Source organism: Macrobrachium nipponense, chromosome 41 (assembly GCF_015104395.2).
Source record: "Macrobrachium nipponense isolate FS-2020 chromosome 41, ASM1510439v2, whole genome shotgun sequence".
Classification (NCBI taxonomy): Eukaryota; Metazoa; Arthropoda; class Malacostraca; order Decapoda; family Palaemonidae; genus Macrobrachium; species Macrobrachium nipponense.
In genome coordinates, this window is record NC_061102.1 from 27,136,603 (window position 1) to 27,155,575 (window position 18,973).

General features: G+C 42.0%; 1 protein-coding gene across 1 annotated transcript in view; it reads left to right on the top strand.

The window, feature by feature from the left end:
• LOC135212637 (ELL-associated factor 1-like) overlaps nucleotides 1-18,755 on the top strand; it is a gene marked incomplete in the record, with an annotated part of 19,426 nt that extends 671 nt beyond the window's left edge. Inside the window, 4 exon segments of the mRNA XM_064246232.1 lie at nucleotides 11,340-11,571; nucleotides 14,668-14,917; nucleotides 16,400-16,526; nucleotides 17,208-18,755. Coding sequence (XP_064102302.1) covers nucleotides 11,340-11,571; nucleotides 14,668-14,917; nucleotides 16,400-16,526; nucleotides 17,208-17,293 — 695 coding nt within the window.
• Nucleotides 18,756-18,973: the final 218 nt, after the last annotated feature.

The following is an 18,973-nucleotide window of genomic DNA, read 5'->3' on the forward strand; positions in this document are numbered from 1 at the left end:
GGGACGGTGTACCAATTCAGGGCACTTTGCTTCGGTCTCTCAACCGCCCCACAGGTGTTCACGAGAGTGTTCACACTGGTGTCTGCTTGGGCCCATTCGCACGGGATACGTCTTCTGAGGTATCTCGACGATTGGCTGGTCCTGGCGAGCTCCCGCTCGCAGTTGCTGCAGGACAGGGATCGACTTCTAAAGTTTTGTCGCGATCTGGGGATCGTGATAAACTACGAGAAGTCCGATCTCGAACCCCAAGCAGAAGATGAAGTACCCCTGGGTATGCTGATCGGATACGGTAGCAGCAAGTCCGCCCCGCAGACTTGAGGATCAGCAAATTCAGGGAGGCAGCCGGCCGGTTCCTGTCTCGGCAGGTGGAACAGGCAGCGCAGCAATGGCAAGTCGTGATCGGCCACCTGTCGTCACTCGAGAAGTTAGTTCCTCACGGACGTCTTCACCTGCGGTCTCTCCAGTGGAGACTAAGGGAGAGTTGGTCACAGGTAAAGGATCACTTACTTCTGTCCATCACGGAGAAGGTGAGGCAGGACCTCCTAGCCTGGTGGCTCGACGACAGGAACCTCTTAAGAGGGTGCCTCTACGCACTCCCCCCCCGGAGATGCTGCTGTTCTCAGACGCATCGACCGAGGGATGGGGCGCACACCTGGAGGAGTTGCTGGCGGCTGCAGGTGTGTGGGACCATCACGGACAAGCACCTTCACATCAATGTCCTAGAACTCAAGGCGGCGTTTTACGCTCTCCAAGAGTTCCAAGAACCGCTTGATGGGACACTCGGTGGTGTTGATGTGCGACAACACCACAGTAGTGGCATACGTCAACAAGCAGGGGGGCCTAGTGTCTCTCCCGCTACACCAGTTGACTGTGCAGGTGCACGAGTGGGCCATGGCTCACTCAATAGAGCTGTCTGCACGTCTACATTCCAGGCAAGAGGAATGTAGTAGCAGACAAGCTCAGCCGTCGGGATCAGGTAATAGGGACCGAGTGGTCCCTACACCCAGAAGTGGCGGAAAGGCTCTTCAACCTGTGGGGGCGTCCGGTCATAGACCTGTTCGCCACCCGGCACAACAAAAAACTTCAAGTTTTTTGCTCAGCCGTGCCGGACCCATGGGCAGCTGCAGAGGACGCTCTTCAACACCCCTGGGACAACCTCTTCGTCTACGCCTTTCCTCCCTTTTGTCTGATTCGGAAAGTGATCAGCCGAGCGCTGGTCACTCCCAATCTCAGGATGATTCCTTCCTGGTGGCTTCCAAACAACGGACCTCAAGCCGTTTGGTATCCGGACCTGCTGGCTCTTCTTGCGGAAGAAAACCGAGAGAGATGCCCCACTGGCACAACCTTCTAAGCCCAGCCACACGTAGAGCGGTACCACCGGGCCATCCAGTCCCTACAACTTCACGGCTGGCTGTTATACCACCATCTCTTGCGAAAGAGAGGCTTTTCTCGCAGCACAGCAACAGAGATGGCTGGACACGTCCGACAGTCCTCTGCAGCTGTGTACCAGGGGAAGCGGGCCGTCTTCTGTGGTTGGTGTCGTAGACGGGGTCTATCTCCTCTCAGAGCCCCTCTTCAGCAGGTAGCGGATTTCCTCGTGTTTCTTCGCCGAGAGAAACTCCTCTCAGTACCCACAGTTAAAGGATATAGAGCAGCACTGGCGCTCGTCCCTAAACTGAGGGACTGGACATCTCGAACTCGTTCGAGATCTCCTTGCTAATGAGGAGCTTCGAAAGGTCTTGCCCACCCAGGGAACTCAGGCCCCCTGAGTGGGATGTGACTCTCGTCCTTAGGAGGTTTGACTCGAAGACCATTCGAGCCACTCCGAGAGTCGTCAGACAGGGATCTGACCCTCAAGACCCTCTTCTTGCTGGCCCTGGCATCGGCAAAGAGAGTAGGGGAACTTCATGGTCTGTCCTTCAATGTTAAACATTCCAGGGGCTGGGGATCTGTGACGCTCGATTTCGTCCCGAATTTTCGTAGCTAAGACTCAGAATCCGTCGATCCCTGACGACAGGTTCGAGTCTTTCACGATCCCCTCCCTAATGGACTTCACCGACAACGATACGGATGAGATGCTGCTTTGTCCTGTGAGGGCGCTACGGCGCTATCTGAAGAAAACTCGACACCTCAGGCCTGAGTGTCGACGCCTCTTCGTTAGCACTGGGGTTACCAAGAAAGAAGTATCCAAGAACATGCTTTCTTTCTGGCTGCGTGAGGTGATCAGGAGAGCGTACGAGGCTGATGGTAGTGACGACATCCGTACGCTCCGACCGAGAGCCCACGAAGTCAGAGGTATTGGACCCTCTTTGGCGTTCCGTAAGAACTTCTCCGTGGCGCAGGTCCTGAAGGCAGGTGTCTGGGTGGGCCCAACCAGACTACCTTCACGTCCTTCTACCTTCGGGATATTGCCCACAAGTCCTTGGATACTTTTTCCTTGGGACCTGTGGTGGCTGCTCAACACGTTGTGTAAGCTTACCCAGCACCCGAGCAGGCAGAACAGCATCGATTCCTGGTGTGACTGTAGGAATGAATGGTTGAATGAGAGTGTGACTGGCTTCTCTTCTCCATCTTTCTCTCTCTCTACCTGTGGGCAGAGGTCACGGTCGTCACCACCCCCTGCTGGGAAAGGGAATTTCGAATTGCAGGTAAGCTACTCGACCGAGGCCCCAGTCTATCCCTTTAGTTTAGGGATAGAAGCAATGTCCTCCACTCCCCCTCCAACAAGGGGAAGGAGTGGATGCCTACTTGAGACAAACCCATAACTTTATGTTGGCTCTTGTAATGGAGCAAGTTCTTACTTGCTGGTACAACGAGATACGCTTGCCTCTCTCTTAGTACTTGGCTCAGAGGTCTGACCATTGATCTGCGGTGCACACCCCGATCAATCGGACAGAGGTTTGGATCCCTCCCTTGCTCTTACGACCAGGGAGGCATTCCAAGGTTGGACGAACACCAGTCTGTTCACCAAAAAGACTCAGATTCCACCCACCAAGAAGTGAGTCTTCCTATTGTTAAAGGACCGAGGGTTTGTATTACGTATCGGAACAAATGACAATTTGTCGAAAATTGCATTTTTCCTAACTATACAAACCTGAGTCCTTTACATATAGTCCCACCTCATACCACCCCTCACTCTGCAACTTTTTGCATGGGCCTAAGCAAAAGTGGATTCTTCACCGTCCCGGCGCGCGGCGCGCGCACGATCGACAAGCAGTTAACTACCGTTCTCATCCCCTTGTTCGAAGCTTAAGACCGTCCCAGCTGCCGCTAGTTACCTTCCTATTGTTAAAGGACCTCAGGTTTGTATAGTTAGGAAAAATACAATTTTCGACAAATTGTCATATTTTAATCACTTAGGCCAATTCCACGACTCTCTCATATCGCAAAGAGCATCGAGAATCTCTTTTTTCGCCCCTGTTCGCGTTAACAAAAGAGAACCTATTTGGGAACAGACACGGAACGTAACTATCCTTAAAGGTTCGATGCTAGATTAGCATGTCCGTGAGAACCTTCTCGATCGAAGATAATAACTGTTAACGTATGTCTAACATTTATTGAAAAGTTTTGAGAACCTGCGGAAAGTCTTCTTCATAGATCTCTTCGCAAGGTAGAAGACGAACAGGCTTCCTATAGACTGCTTCCTTTTCGTCGAACCAAGAGAGGTAGCAATATACGACATCTTTAATTTAAAGAAGGGGAATAAACTTTAGTCTTTTTTCCCCTAGTTATAAATTCTTAACAGATATTAAGATAAATGGGCGTCAAAGGAAGAGAGGATGAATGCCTCATTTTGGCCTTGAGAGAGTTGGATTTTTTTCACAGAAGTCACGTTCTTCTCACAGCATGTTTCGTAAGGCTTTTCCAAGAGTATCTGGATATTCTATCAGAATCTATTATAAATAGACCTGAAAAACCTCTCCACTCTGAGTCTTTCCGCGTGCAGACTGACCAGAAGTGGACATGAATGAGAGGATTTTTCAAGGTAAATGACAATAGTCATGGCTAAGACATAGAATTGCTGCAGATCGTGCTAGATGGAATGAGGAAACTGTCCTCTTCCGATACCCTCTGTGAACCACATAGCGAGGTTCTTTCTTCACTTTCAGAGGGAAGAATCACCGAGGTATATATCTGCTATCAAAGAACGCAGTAAAAGGCTATACTCTGTCTCTACAATAGGAATTAGAGATAACAGAAGATTAAGATCTTCGGGATCTTATACGATACCGCAATACGACAAAGAGTAGGATATCATGTACTTCGAATGGGATCTTTTTGTGGCCACAGATTCCGTGTTCCGACAAAATGGAACTGATCCTCATCAAACTTCTTGGAGAAAGTTTATGAAGGAATTCTTTGTTTCTCTTAGCCCTAAACGACCAAGAAGACAAGTGAAATTTTTGTGCATTGGAATCTCGCATCAGATTCAATGGAGACTCGGCAATGGGTTCTTGCCAGCATAGTATGTCTGGCAAAAGAACTAAAACCCTCTATTCCTGACGCAACGCTTTCAGATAGAAGTTTTCGTGCCCAGGTAGGCTACTTACTTTTTCATCTATAGAAGAAGAGATGGTTTAAACGTTTGCCTACAGAGTCTTCGGGGTGCGATGAGGGCTCAAAATGCTTCCCAGAAGGTATTCAGAAGGATACAATAAGAGCTAGAAATCAGGGTTCCGCCCAATTTCAGCTTGGAGTCCTTCGACTTCCAGACTCCTTCCCTTCCTTCGGGCAAGGATAGGGAAGATTCTGCAACGAGGAACCTCATCAACATGAAGAAGGGATCTCGTTAGCAAAGGAAGTATTCACGAAGGATCCTCCTCGGAGGAAGACTCTTCTCTCTCGTATTGTTAGATATCCTGTCGTCTACTGGATGTAGCTGACTACAATCACCTCCCCTTGCCAGGGGCCAAAAGATCAAAGGGGAAGAATTTCTTCCACCCTTCTCCAGTCTCCTGATAGACTATGTGGTTGTTCAGGACTCTCGGACAATGTAGCGCCAGCCAGGCGCCAAATGCCAATACAGGCGAAAAACGCCAGAGGCGGACAGTTCCAAGGAACTCTGTCATGGTCGGATACTGAGAAGGAGCGGGCCTCCACAAATCGGACAGATATAAGAGTGTCCGATGTGGACATCGCCAGACAGCCTAGAGACTTCCAAGCTCGAAGCTCCAGCAAGTGTGGAGGAGCCAAGCCAGGCGCGAGGTGCCAGCCAGGCTCTAGGAGCCAGCCAGGCGCCATCCAGGTGCCAGGCTCCTTCAAGGCTAGGCTCCAGTCAGGATTGAGGATCCATCCAGGCGCAAGGCTCCTTCCGTAAAGAGAAACCTAAAGCTCTGTCATGTAAGAGGGCTAGTCCCCATTGATATGATACAGGTAAGGCTCTGCCATGTAAGTGGGTCAGCCCCCATTGGCACGATCCGAGAAGGCTCTGTCGTGTAAGCGGGCTAGCCCCCATTGACATGATCCAGAAGGGTTTGTCAGTCATAGGTCCCTACCTCGCTGAAACTCTTGAGGCATGCAGACTCATAGACAGTAATCATGAAGTCTTCTGCCAAGCTCCAGGCGCAAGGCGCCAGCCAGACGCAAGGCTCCAGCCAGGCGCGAGGCGCTAGCCAGGAGGGAGGAGCCAATCAGGCGCCAGCCAGGCGCGAGGCGCCATCCAGGCGCGAGGCTCCAGCCAGGCTCTAGGCGCCATTCAGGCGCAAGGCTCCAGCCAGGCGCCAGGCGCTAGACAGGCGCTAGGCGCCTGCCAGGCACGAAGCGCTAGCCAGGCTCCAGGCTTCACCCAGAAGAGATCTATATCAAAGAATGCCCTGGCCTTCTTTGAGACAATGTGATCTCCTAAGCACTTGACAAGTGCATTGATGATTCCTTCAAACAGCTGAGAATTAAAAGCGCATGAAGTGCGAGCTTTTCTGAATTCTTGTTCTTTCCCCTTAACAATATGTCATAAGGACATATTAGCTGTCACATACGGGAGATGCAACTCTGTGTTGACTTCCCATATCCGAAGGATGTCAAGATAACCTACGAGAGATCCTTCTCTCTTGGTTGATACGTGTCTGCGGATACATTGCTGGGATAGGGAGCCGATACTGATCCTTAACTAGTGAGTTAAATTTTATTTAACTTCGTGTTTTTTCTTTGGGTTGTTTGAAAGGAGTTTGGGGATAACTCTTTTCAACTTAAGCACTAACCCTCGTGTTAGGATCAGGTGATCGGGATCGGTGTTGTGCTCCTTAATTATGCCACTAGGCATAGGCATATTGTCATGTAAGAGGCTCTGTCGAGTAAATGGATAAGACCCCATCGACAGACCCACAAGAACTCTTAGCCATAGGTCACATCCTCGCTGAGGCTCTTGAGGCGAAGCAGATTCCTAGGCATTAGCCATGGAATCTTCCGCCTGAACAAGTAGGAACCAAGGTTTTATTTTTTTTATTACCTACAACGTATGTTGTTTACCTGTCTATTCAGTAAATAGTTGTCTCTTACCCACCACCAAGGGTGTCAATCAGCTAAGTATATATCTGCCGGGGAAGTTGCATGTACAAAAATGATATTGTTAGAATACAATAAAGTTTTGTACATACTTACCCGGCAGATATATACGATGAATGGCCCACCCAGCCTCCCCTCAGGAGACAGGTGGAAGAGAAAATCTGGTTCTAGAACGGGAATGGTTCCTATTCCTGCCACCCAGCGGCAGGGGGGTAGATCACCTGACCTACCTGCAGCGTGTGCCGCGAAATTCGAATTTCTGTCGGACGTCAGAGACATAAGCTAAGTATATATCTGCCGGGTAAGTATGTACAAAACTTTATTGTATTCTAACAATATCATTTTATATTGTAATTTTTGGTGATAATGGCTTTTGATGATGATGCTTATTCTTTTCCATCAAATACTGATATAGAGACAGATAATTATAGCAACAGTGACGATATTAATATTGGTTTAAAAGTTAGTTTGCATATGTCCGTTACATACACATACATATACACCGATTCAACCAATTAATAACTGCTGTATATATTTTGTAATTTTATAGGTGTTTCTTGAATAGCTAAGGAGTAATATTGTCAAGAAAAAAATGTGAAATTACCTCAGAAAATACGGCATAAAGCATTCCAAAACTAAAATGCATTTTTTGAAAAGAACGTTTTCTTTCCAAAATATATTTTTTTAAATATTAATTTTCTAAATATCTTGTATTTCATTTTTTATTATTAATCTGCAAAACAAGGAGAATACAACCATGGATAACATTAGGTGATAAGTTAAAAAATGAGCAAGAAAATATTGGTTCCATTACTGATGTTGCTAATGCATAATTTTGCCGTCATCCTTTGGTAGCAACCCCCGAGCACCTCTTGGGTTAAAAAAAAAATAGATCAACAAATAGATAAAAATTGATTAAAATGCAAGGAGTATAGTATTAGGGAAGTAATATATTACACCTTCACTTCAACTTCTGGAGTTCCAATTGCGTGACATCCTCTTGGAAGCTGTTCCACAGTCCAGTGGTGTGAAGAATAAAGGACCTCTGGAACTGAGAAGTTCGACAGCTAGGCACATCTACTGCATATTGGTGTTGCTGCTCAGCAAATCAGATTGCTTTTGGCAGATAAAAGGAATCAGGGATTAATTGTGAATGTGAAAAATCTCTGTTTGAAAAAAACTTATAAAAAAGTGATAAACAAGGGACCATCAACAGGACCATCTGTTGATGGTCCAAGTCATAACTACTACTATACGTATTAGGAAATAGAAACCTACCACTACGAACCACTCTTTGTTCCAACATGTTATACAAACCCTTGGTCCTTTGGGTTGGGAATTAGTTTAAGTGAAGACTGGAAGTCGGCCGTTGAACTTCCAAACAAGGTAGTTAGGCAGTTAACTACTGTCTGGTAGTCGGGAGTCCCGTCCTGACCGGACATAAACATTCCAATTTGCTTTTGGCTGCCATCGAGTGAGGATGTTTACATCTCTGCTTGAATGCTGATGACTGTATTTTTCACCTTTCTCAGTGAGATCTTTCCTGTTTTGAATGATATATGTATATATATATATATATGATTATTTGCTTGTCTGTGATTATTGAGTTGAAATGCAAACCCACGAATCAGTTAACCCATGGAGGGGAAAGATGCGGAAATTTCCTACCTTTTGTGGCTGTTGACCCTCATGCGCTTTGTGCTAAATGGCAGGGGGGTGAGAGTGCTCTATAGATTTGGCTTGTGATGAATGTATGTCCTGGTTGTCTGAGCAATGGGGTTGGTTTGAGGGGAGGAATCGGTATCGGGGGGAAGGCTTCCAGGTCTTCGTCTGAGGGCTACACACCTCTAACAACACCTGTGGTAGCTGAACCTTCGTCATCCTTCCTTCCTACTCGCAAGCTTTCTTGTCTTGCTGTTTCCCCTTCGTGGTGAATCACTCCCTCTGCTCCTTCGTCCAATTCATCAGGCGAAGAAGGGAGGACAGTCCACTGGCAACAAGGGCGTCTTGCATCCAGGGTCCTCTTCTCTGAAGGGGATCTTTCCCTCTCAGGACGAGGAGTTTTCTTCATCTAACCAGACCTTAATTCCTTAAGGTGTGGTGGTGTTCCAGGCTGGGGACTTGCAGCAGGCTTGGCTGACACTAGGCCCACCTGGCACTCCCTCATTGTAGGGCCTAGTGTCTTATTTCTCAAATTTGCCAACGACTCGTGGCTGTGGCGGTGACGACTTCTATGACAGTGCACAGATTCGCGTCTATCCCTACAATGGTGTTTGCTCATCACCCAACAAATGTGACTTCCTCATTGGTGATGGGCAATGACTCTTATATTCCCTGAACCCAACCCATAGTGCCACCTCCACCTGGGTTTGCAGTGTTGTCACCCCCTGCCACGTTTGTTCCTGCTGTATCTCAGGGCCCCTCCACCCAGGTTTTCCCTCTGGTGGTAGTGGTTCCAGGGCTCCATCCCTTAGTGGGAGGAGCTCCTGTGTCACGGCCTGCTGCTACCTTTGCTCCTGTACGTGCTACCACTCCTGTGCCTGCTGCTCCAGGTGCCCCTTGGATGGGGGATCTTACCACCTTCCTGAGGAAACTGGCAAAGAAGTTGAAGAAGAGAGCTTGTAAGGTGTTGTCATCTTCCTTGTCGACTTTAGCTTCTTCATCGTCGTCTGCTGCCTCCTCCCCTTCAAATTCTAAGACTAAACTGCTGAAGAAAAAGAAGGTAGTCTCTCCTTGCCCAAGGAAGTCTCATCAAGAGACTTCTAAGGGTCTGTCTCCTCACATTAAGGAGATAGGTGGGTCGTCTGCTGGCTCTCCTGTTCCTCCCCAGGGTCTAGCATGACTGGAACCACAGGAGTGCAAACTTCGCTTCGCTCTCCATCTGTTAGTCCTAGAGGTTCTGCCTCAAAGGCTAACGCTGTGTCAGGCTCTCGTTCGAGAGCTTCCCCAAATGCTCGCAAATCTGCAGATTCACTTGCATCCAGAGTTGTAGATGTTGTCTTCTCATCGTCGCAACTCAGGCATAGAGTAGAAGAGAGGGACGAGTCATACAGGTGTTTCTCTCTTTCCTAGAGATGCTTCTCGTAGTGACCGTTCAGGTCCCAGGGCTGACATGATGGTGTCGCGAGATCGCTCACTTGGTGAGACTAGTTGGAGGCCTTGAAGAAGACTGGGACATGTCGAGAGGACAGTGCAGGTTCTAGCCAGCCAGGTGCTCGCTCAACTCCACCCAGCTTGCAATCACATTTGCGTTACCGCTCTAGCTTGGTGGCAGCAAGCGTTTCACCTGCCGTGCTTGAGTCTCATAACTCCTTGGGAGAGCATTTTGCCAGGGCGAAAATGCCCTCCTAGATTCGCAACTCACTCCTTCTACTAGTTCTGCTAGCAGAGCAAGCGAATGCATCCGATCTTCCTCACCTGTCCCTTCAACTTCCTGGGGTTATACTGGGAGGAGCAAGGCAATCAGAGGGATTGCTGGGGAGGTTTTTCCTCGGCAGCTGCAAGGGCCTCCTGGTTTGGTCTTAGGACCAAACAGGTCGTACACCCAAGCAGTTCAGGAAGGTTCAAAGGGGTCTGGCAAGGTTCTCCCTTCTGCGGGGAGAGGGTCTCGGGAGGAATGCACCCTGGAAGGATCTGTTTCCTTTGCTTAGATTCTGGACAACCCCAAGACTCGGAGGACATTTACAGAGGTTATCGTGCTGATTTGCCAGCACAATGACCTAGGGGGAGGGACCATTGCTTGGTCTCCTGACCGCCCCTCTTGTCTTAAATCCTTCTGTGGTCCAAAAAAGGAGCCTAAGGTTTTGAAGGGGCTTCCATGGTCCCCACTTGCCAAAGGTGTGCTTGACCAAGTGAATGGTCTAGTCTCCTGACAGGACAAGTCACTCAAAGCAAACAGTTCGGACAAGCTTTTTCCTTGTCCTCTGCCTCGTCAGAAGTGATATTATATGTCTTCAGAGTGATCATTGCCAATAAAACATGTTGAGCCAGACTTAGTACGCCTAGGTCCCAGTCTTCTCACTTTCACAGCAAGAGGCAGCGAGCCTAGAGGCTACTGCCATAGCAGCTCTCCCGGCTGTCCTATCTGGTCCACCAGACTGCCAACCTGTGGGCAAACCTTATTTTGAAGAGGAGGGACACAGTCCTGAATCAGATCACTAGGTCTGTTTGTTCTGAGTCAGCTTTGGTCCTTAGGAATGAACCATTGCTGGGTTCTACCTCTCTCTTTCCTAGAGAGTTGGTAGATGCCGCAGTGGAGAAGCTTTAGGCTGAAGACAGTGACTGCAGTTTGCGTAACTAGCAATGACAACTCAAGATTTTCTGTGAGTACTAAAGACGACATCTGAAAAATGCAGGGAGTGTATCAGTGACGACAAAATTTGTCATATATGTACTAACATTGTCAGATACATATTGCCGCGACCATACCAACTGTATTTGATTATTAAAATTTTGCATTTCTTGATAGACCTATGATATACCTAGTTAATATTGTTAAGCATTGCAGTGTTTGATTTTATTTGCAATTGCTGTTTAGCAGGATTAAATACGTGTACTGTGCTTGTTAGCACTGAAAAAAAGTGTGTTTATGGGCAGTGTGTGTTGATATGTGAAGTTTGAATAATTTATAATTGAGGGATTATTGTATTCTGAAAATTAGGCATTCAATAAATGTGTACAGTAATTGTACATAGCTGTTACTCAAACTGTTGATGTTTCTCCTTCATACAAATTACAGAACACGGGAGATTTTAATTTAAGGTGTAGGGATTTGAATTTCATTACAAACCCCATAGTGAAATGGAAATTAAATGTTCCTTTTTGTTTTTCTGTTTCAGATGATTTCAAACCAGCTAGTATGGACAAGCAGAAAATGGGAACTGTTCTAGTGGAAGGAAACCATCAAGTGACTCTTACAGTGCCACATGTGGAAGGTGCTGGTACAAGTCAGACAGTCTTCAAGGGCAACCACAAACCAGTTGCAAGAGAATGTGTCCTTATTATAGATCACAGTACAGGGGAAGTTGTCTTAGAGCGAATCTCTCAACTTGTTACTGTGAAAACTACAAGGTCAGTTACTTTATGATTTGATACTGAAGGCACCTTTAATTTTTGTTTTGTGTATACCTTTAATTCATTTCTGTAATGTAAATACAATAGTATATAGTGTTGAAATGTATAATGCTTGTAAACTAGAACTTCGGGTCAGGGTTTGACAAATTTTGCTGTTACAGTGTATATATTTTGAGATAGGTTGTATAGAGCTGTAATTATTGTTTAAAATTTTCTCTCATTTTTCTGGAACAATTCTACAGGTATTATACAATACAGTGTCTGGATATGAAAGGAATAAGATGCAAAGCTAAGAGAAATGTGTAGAAGCTAGATATTGAAGCAAGTAAGACAAAGCTAGCCTTTTTAAGGAATAAATGTTGTTGTTTACTTGTCTCCCAACTAGTAATTGTGCTCTAAATGCCCAGAGGATTAGGTACTGATATTTGTACAGTACATATAAGTTTATTATATAGAATATTTAACCAATGAATGCATTCCTGCTCAAGTAAAAACCTTAATATTTTTTGAAGGGCAAACAAGTGAACCCTTAAAAATGATCCTGGTTTAAGGTAGAATTAGCCAGAATAAAGTACTGTGATCACTAGGCTCTGTGACTCTGTCTGCTTATTTTTACATGTGTAACTTATCAATTACTGCTTACCATGTAATTACATAATGGGAGTCCTCCCACCACCCATCTTATGGACATATGGCACTAACTAATTGATCCCTTTAGCATTGTTGTACCTATTCTTCCCCAAAAGTGGATGGGGATAGTTACCTACACCCAAAACAAACGAGCACTGATGCGAAATTCTAAATTTCAAAATTACCAGCTGCTGTTAAAGTAGAAACTGATAGTTATGTAATTACTTGGTATGTACAATTGGCAAGAAAAGCGAATATAGTTTTCATTAGCTTTTGTGTATGGACTTTAAAATTTGTTTTTACTTAAAATACATAATCTCACTACATTTACTCTAGAATATGAAAATACAATGCAAATTATATCATATAAGTTAAAACTGCAAAACAAACCATTCAGATACCTAAAAACCCGATATATGTCTGAAGTAATTGGAATTTCAATTTGTGATTGTAGTACTACGTGTCATGATGACATGTTTACCCGTTTTCCCTCATGAACGGAATATTATCGCATCGTAAGTGGTGATCACAATTATTTTAGTTTCTACAGATTTATGTTTGTATTCCAAAGTATTTAAAGTTAGCTGATGTCAATGGCAGTCAATGTTGCAACGACTTAGGTAGGTTGAGCAAATGTAGTTGAATCCGCATGAGCATTTTCTACGATCCCAAGAACTTAGAGCAGGAAAGCACAAGTCACTGGCTTACGTAACGGCTTTCACACTTTGATTACTTTGACATTGACATAGATCGAATGCTAGTTGCTGTTTACAAAGCTACTGTCATTAAAAAGAAATCTTTATCTTGGTTAAAATATCATGTCAGCTCAAAAATTATCTGGCTATGCTCCATTACACAGTTCGCAGTTAGCCTACACGGCTGCATTACTTTGCTGCGAGGCTGAAAGATCTCCCAACACATCAGCATTTGTTGCACATTATAAAACTTTTAATTGCCTGTTAATAGATCTCGAGTTACTATTTGTGATGATAGATATTTATTTACTTAAGACAGCTTTTTTCGTGAATGATTTGTGGATGAAAACCGATTTTCAAAAGTACAGACTATATCAAGAGAGAATGACTGTAGTCTGTGGTTGAAATTTTCCACATCTTTTTACAATCTTTGAATGTTCGGCAACTGTCGAATGAAATCAAGATTAGAGTGTGAATTTCACAGAGAATTAACTTGAATACTATGGTCCTTTAAAATTTTATCTAGCATAGTGCAACACTTATCTTGGCAGCCATATCACCTTGTTTCCAAGGTATCTGTGCACCAACTCACCACTCTTTCTTGTGCCTTTCCCCATCAGAATTCCATCACCGATGCTATAATTCTCTCTCTCTCTCTCTCTCTCTCTCTCTCTCTCTCTCTCTCTCTCTCTCTCTCTCTCTCTCTCTCTCTCTCTCTCCTTTTCTAAAACATACTTTAAAAAGTATACCATCACTCAATCTCCCAAAGAAAATATAATGAAATTGAGTTGTTATAAATAGGCCTATGCTTTCATGTAAGCAAATTTCTCTCTCTCTCTCTCTCTCTCTCTCTCTCTCTCTCTCTCTCTCTCTCTCTCTCTCTCTCTCTCTCTCTCTCTCTCCACTTTTAAAACATATTTAAAAAAAATATTATCACTCAATCTCACAATATAATGAATGAAGTATCCATATATAAAACATATTTGAAAAAATATCACTCAGTCTCACAATGTAATGAATTAAGTATCTATAGATAAGCCTATGCTTATGATTCTCTCTCTCTCTCTCTCTCTCTTGTTCACCCCTCTCTCCCTCTCTCGTCTCTCTCTCGTCTCTCTCTGTCTCTCTCTCTCTCTCTCTCTCTCTCTCTCTCTCTCTCCTCATTATAATTCTTTCTTTACTGTATTGTTCCTCACGATTTCCACTGGTATTGCCTAAATTTTATCATTTTTTAAGATCCAACTTCAATTAAGCAAGAATTTGATGTCAATTTAGTATCAAATATTACTTATATGTAAGGTTTTGCAGTAGATTTTAAAAAAGGATGATCAATATTCGACTCTGAACTGACGTTATCAAACCAACATTAACGAATGAATAGAGCCTGCTCCTACATTCAAGTATAAATGATTATAGGAATTCTACAGAATCTTTATGGTGTAAAGTTATTGGAAATCTAAAAACCAACGAAAGCGATGATTTTGAAGCTCTGCCCCCTTTCTAGAGTTGCCAGGTGTTGCATTATTGAGTAATATGTGTCTGAAGTTTTAAGAAAACTATATCTTCAGTTTTTTGCCGATAGTACAAAAACTTATTTTATTATAAATATGTCATTCTTCTTTCATAGGTCTTAGTGTATAATATGTATATTTATTTTTTGTTTATAATCCAGGTGAAAGCAAGCTAATATGTAAGTACAATGTAGAAGATGGAGAAGTTAGTTGCTTTCTGTAAATATTCCTTGAGGTTCCTCTTTCTTTTTATACAGACCCGAGGTGAGCAGCCGGATGAGCACACAACGACCCACAACTCCTCTTGATCCAATGCCCCGGAAGAGCTCACCGTCTCGGGGCTCCAGCCTTTCTCATTCTAGACCATCGCCTTCTCATCCCAAAAATTTTGCTTCCAAATCCTCTCCTCAAGCAAGGTCTCCATTGAGCAAGAGTCCAAATACAAATTCGAACACACCAGGATCCATGCCTCTTTTAGGATTTGATGACAATGCCCCTAATGCTAAGGTAATCAAATATGTAATATGATAGTAAGAATTTTTTTTATCAAAAGGGAGATTTTTATCTTTAATATTGATATGAATAAGACAGTCTAGGAATAATGCATCCACTCTAAGATTGCATACTGAGGCAGGCTCTTCAGGGTCATCATCATTCACTTTTTCTTGAGATTTGTAACAAACTTAAATGGATAATATGAAATACGGTACAGTATGTAATTTTAACGACTGTTCAAAGTGCAAAGGAAACTCCTTAGAATTAAAATCCAGAAAATACTCTAGCACAACAAATTAAAATTTTACTTCACATTAAAATTTTACTTCACAAATTATATGAAGACTGTAAAAATATAGAAATATATTGGATTCTTGCCCAAGTAGTCATTAATAGGAAATGAAGAAGCTGATAAAGCAGCCAGAGCTGCAGTTATATATACTATGACGGGATCACATGCAGCCATTCCTATTATTGATTATATATATAACATTTATAAAACACATTTTAATCAATGAATTACAGGTTGTATGTAATAAGGAACATGATAGTAACAAAAGAGATAAAAAACTTGCTTAATACCATGCATCTACATCTGGAGAGATTGAACTCGGTATAAATCTAAGAAAAACAGAAGTACGTAATTTAAGACGGAGTATTATCAAAGGGATGAAGTAATATTAGATGGTGAAAGGATAGATTAGGTTGAATCTCTCAAATTTGTTGCAGTAATGCTATTCAGTACAGGTTGTTTCGAGTTAGAATGTAGTGGGAGATTAAAAGAGGAAATGAAACATCGGCATACGGAAAAAACTTGAAAATCCAGCAGGTTGAAGTTGCATATGAAAGGAGGATTATACACAAGTCTACCACTATCTGTATTACAACATGGACAGGAATCATGTATGTTAATGAAACCATATCTTGAAGATTTTCATCATTTTTAGATGAAACCTTAATGAGAATATTAAGTGTCACAGAGCAGGTAGAGTTGGAATTGATACCTTGAGGGAAATGACAAATTTTAAATGTAGATTAAATAATGTTGAAAGGGAGGTGGGGGATGGGTTAGACATGTCCTTTGCACAGTCCACGGAAGAATAGTGTATATGATAGAATCAGGTGGGTTCTTATTGACACCAGGAGAGTTGGAGGACCCACATTTTCTCAGATAAAAACTAAGAGAAGATAGGCTGGAGAAGAGTGGGGATAAAAACTAAAAGAAGATAGGCTTGAGAAGAGTGGGGATAAAAACTAAAAGAAGATAGGCTGGAGAAGAGTGGGGATAAAAACTAAGAGAAGATAGGCTGGAGATGAGTGGGGATTTACAGAAGATGAAACCGAGAAAGACACACACAGGAGAATTTCTGAGACCCTTTGTTTCATGCAGCAATGGAAGAGATCATGATTGTAATGCTTATAGGTTACTGTATGTGTGTGAATTATTTTAATTTTCATAGTTACTTAAATCATTGATGAGCTTTTCTGTTGTAGGATGAAGGTTTTATGTCCGAGTCATCAAGTGATTCAGAGAGCAACAGCAGTTCCTCGTCATCAAGCGATTCAGATTCAGATTCTGATGGAGAACAAGAGCCGGCACCCAAGAAGGCAAATGGTCATGGTAAGTGTAAAAAAAAAAATGTAGAAGTATATATATAAAAAAATCTTGCATTATTAGACTTGGTGATATTTATGAATCTTTAAACTCTATCAACTTTTAAACTTACATTCTTGGTGTAATAAAGCATTCTTCCCCAACTAAATCATCATTAAGCTTTTTCCTGGATAGGTCTCTTTTGAGATATGAAGAAATTTTTTTCCCAACTTGCATAATCTCAATTTCTTATTGCCTTTAACATACCTAAGCATATGAATAACTAATGAAAGAACCAATGATAATTAATGAAAGGTGCAAGTGAAATTAAGATTTTGTTTTTAATGCTCATCTTCATCATAATGTCATCTTACCATTTTATCTAATTTAGCACAAAATGGCTTATATGGTCCCGTTGCTTGAGTTATCCCTAAATTTCTATCGATCTGTACCTCTTGAAACTTAAGTGCTCCCTGCTGGTGAATTGTATGCAGTAACTGGTACATCCTGATTATTGTAGTTTATTCTATGTGGCTGTACAGATATTGTTTACTTGTTTGGTTAGACCCACAAAGCATCTGGTAAGTTGAAGAGCTACCTTTTTTCTTTTGATTTTTATGATTAGTTTACATTTGAGAGGAAGAATTTATGTATTCTATATGAATTATGTTTTTGGTTTTAATTGTTCTTAATGCCTTCCACCCACAGGTAACAGTACAGCAGGCAATGTTACAAACGGATCTAATTACATCTATGACGACCTTAATTTGTCATCAGGGTCAGAGAGTGAATAGTTTTTTATCTAAAGGTTGTTTGTGTAAACTGTTGTGGCTTTAGAATGCAGCCTGAGAAAAGTGCAATGTGTTGTTAAAATTCCAATGTATTTTTTAAACATTTTTTTACTGGCTCTGAGAGATAGAATACAGTATGCCCTTTACTGCATCTCTGTGCAAATTTTTGACGGTGCGTTATCTAAAAGGCGCTGTGAATGATTTGGTTTTAATTCATGTAATCTTGTTCAAGACCTGTGTTATCTCAAAAGTGTTCATGAACTCTAGTACTAGTACAGTATGTCTAATTAAGTAGTGTGTTGTGGAGTTTTTCTTCAGTATCATTTTCTCTTCTAGTATAATGAGATGATATATATAATGGCATAAATAAAACCTTGATCAGACAAGTAGAGATCTGACATACAACTAAAACTATTTGTATACTACTTTATATGTGTATTTATTGTGGTGCTCTATATCTAATGCATTTTTATAATTTTTTAATTCTTCAACAAATAAAAGTTCAGACTTCAGTAGTTTGGCAAGTGAAATTATGTATTAATAATAGTTGTGACAGATAGTATGCTGGTTTTACATGATTTAATTGGGTGTGTATGTATTTAAGGAGTTTGCAATAACTCTTAGATACTGATTTTGAATGGATATGGTATTATTTAGATTTTCATTGTCATCCATTTTATGAAATTGTCAGCGATGTGTCTACACAAAACTATAGTATTTTAGGAGTACAGTATTTGAATGATATATGTATAGAAGTTACTATTTTCTTGATTGTTACTCACAACCAAAAAAGTTTATATATACAAATTATAGGCACACAAAACTGCTTGTACCTTAATAGGGAGGTTGGTATAGGGATCAAAATAATCCTCTTTAGTTTAAGATTATGTATTTGCTATATGAGACCACAAAGCTATTGTGTCTGTGTAATTAAAAATGAGGTACAGTATAAGATTTTTTTATGCATATGTGATTTATCCTGTAAGAGAATAATTGAATCAAATTGAATTGTGTGTAGTACGTAGTAAGATAAGTTAAATTTTGTTTGAGGGAATTATTCATGGTCTCAAAAATTTTCATGTGAAATATCTTGATTGAAACCCTCTCTGTTAACATGCACACATTAGAAACAAAGATCTTGTATTTCTGAATTCTCCTTTTTATATATAGTGATGTCATTTCTCAGTAGATATTAAAAAGCATAATGAGTAAGGTGTTGGTAGTTTTATAGTTGGTTATTTGAGTTTTTATAGATTTCATCATTTTGGTATGTATGTACTATAATGTTTTATTTTCATCCATTTGCAAGTGCTGTTGGAATAAATGTTATGTAAGGGACTTTGTACCATAAGTGTAATACTTTAACAAGTTGAGACTTGCATATTGCAGTATTAAGTTTTATGAACACTTAACAGACATTTTGTAACCTTTTCTGTTTAAATAGACCATATCAATCTGCAGAATAGCTTCGTCTTTTATTATTTACACTTTTTTTATAAAATAACAATCCTTTAAATAATAGTTCTAAATCAGTTTGCACTTTGATAAAGAACAGTTGGATAAATTCTTGCTGAAACTCACCATTCTGACTCACTGTTCAGCCATTCTTGTACATCAGATGCCTGTGCCAAGGGAGTGTTGAATTTACTTGCTTCATATGGTTTCAAAACAATGATACTGGCC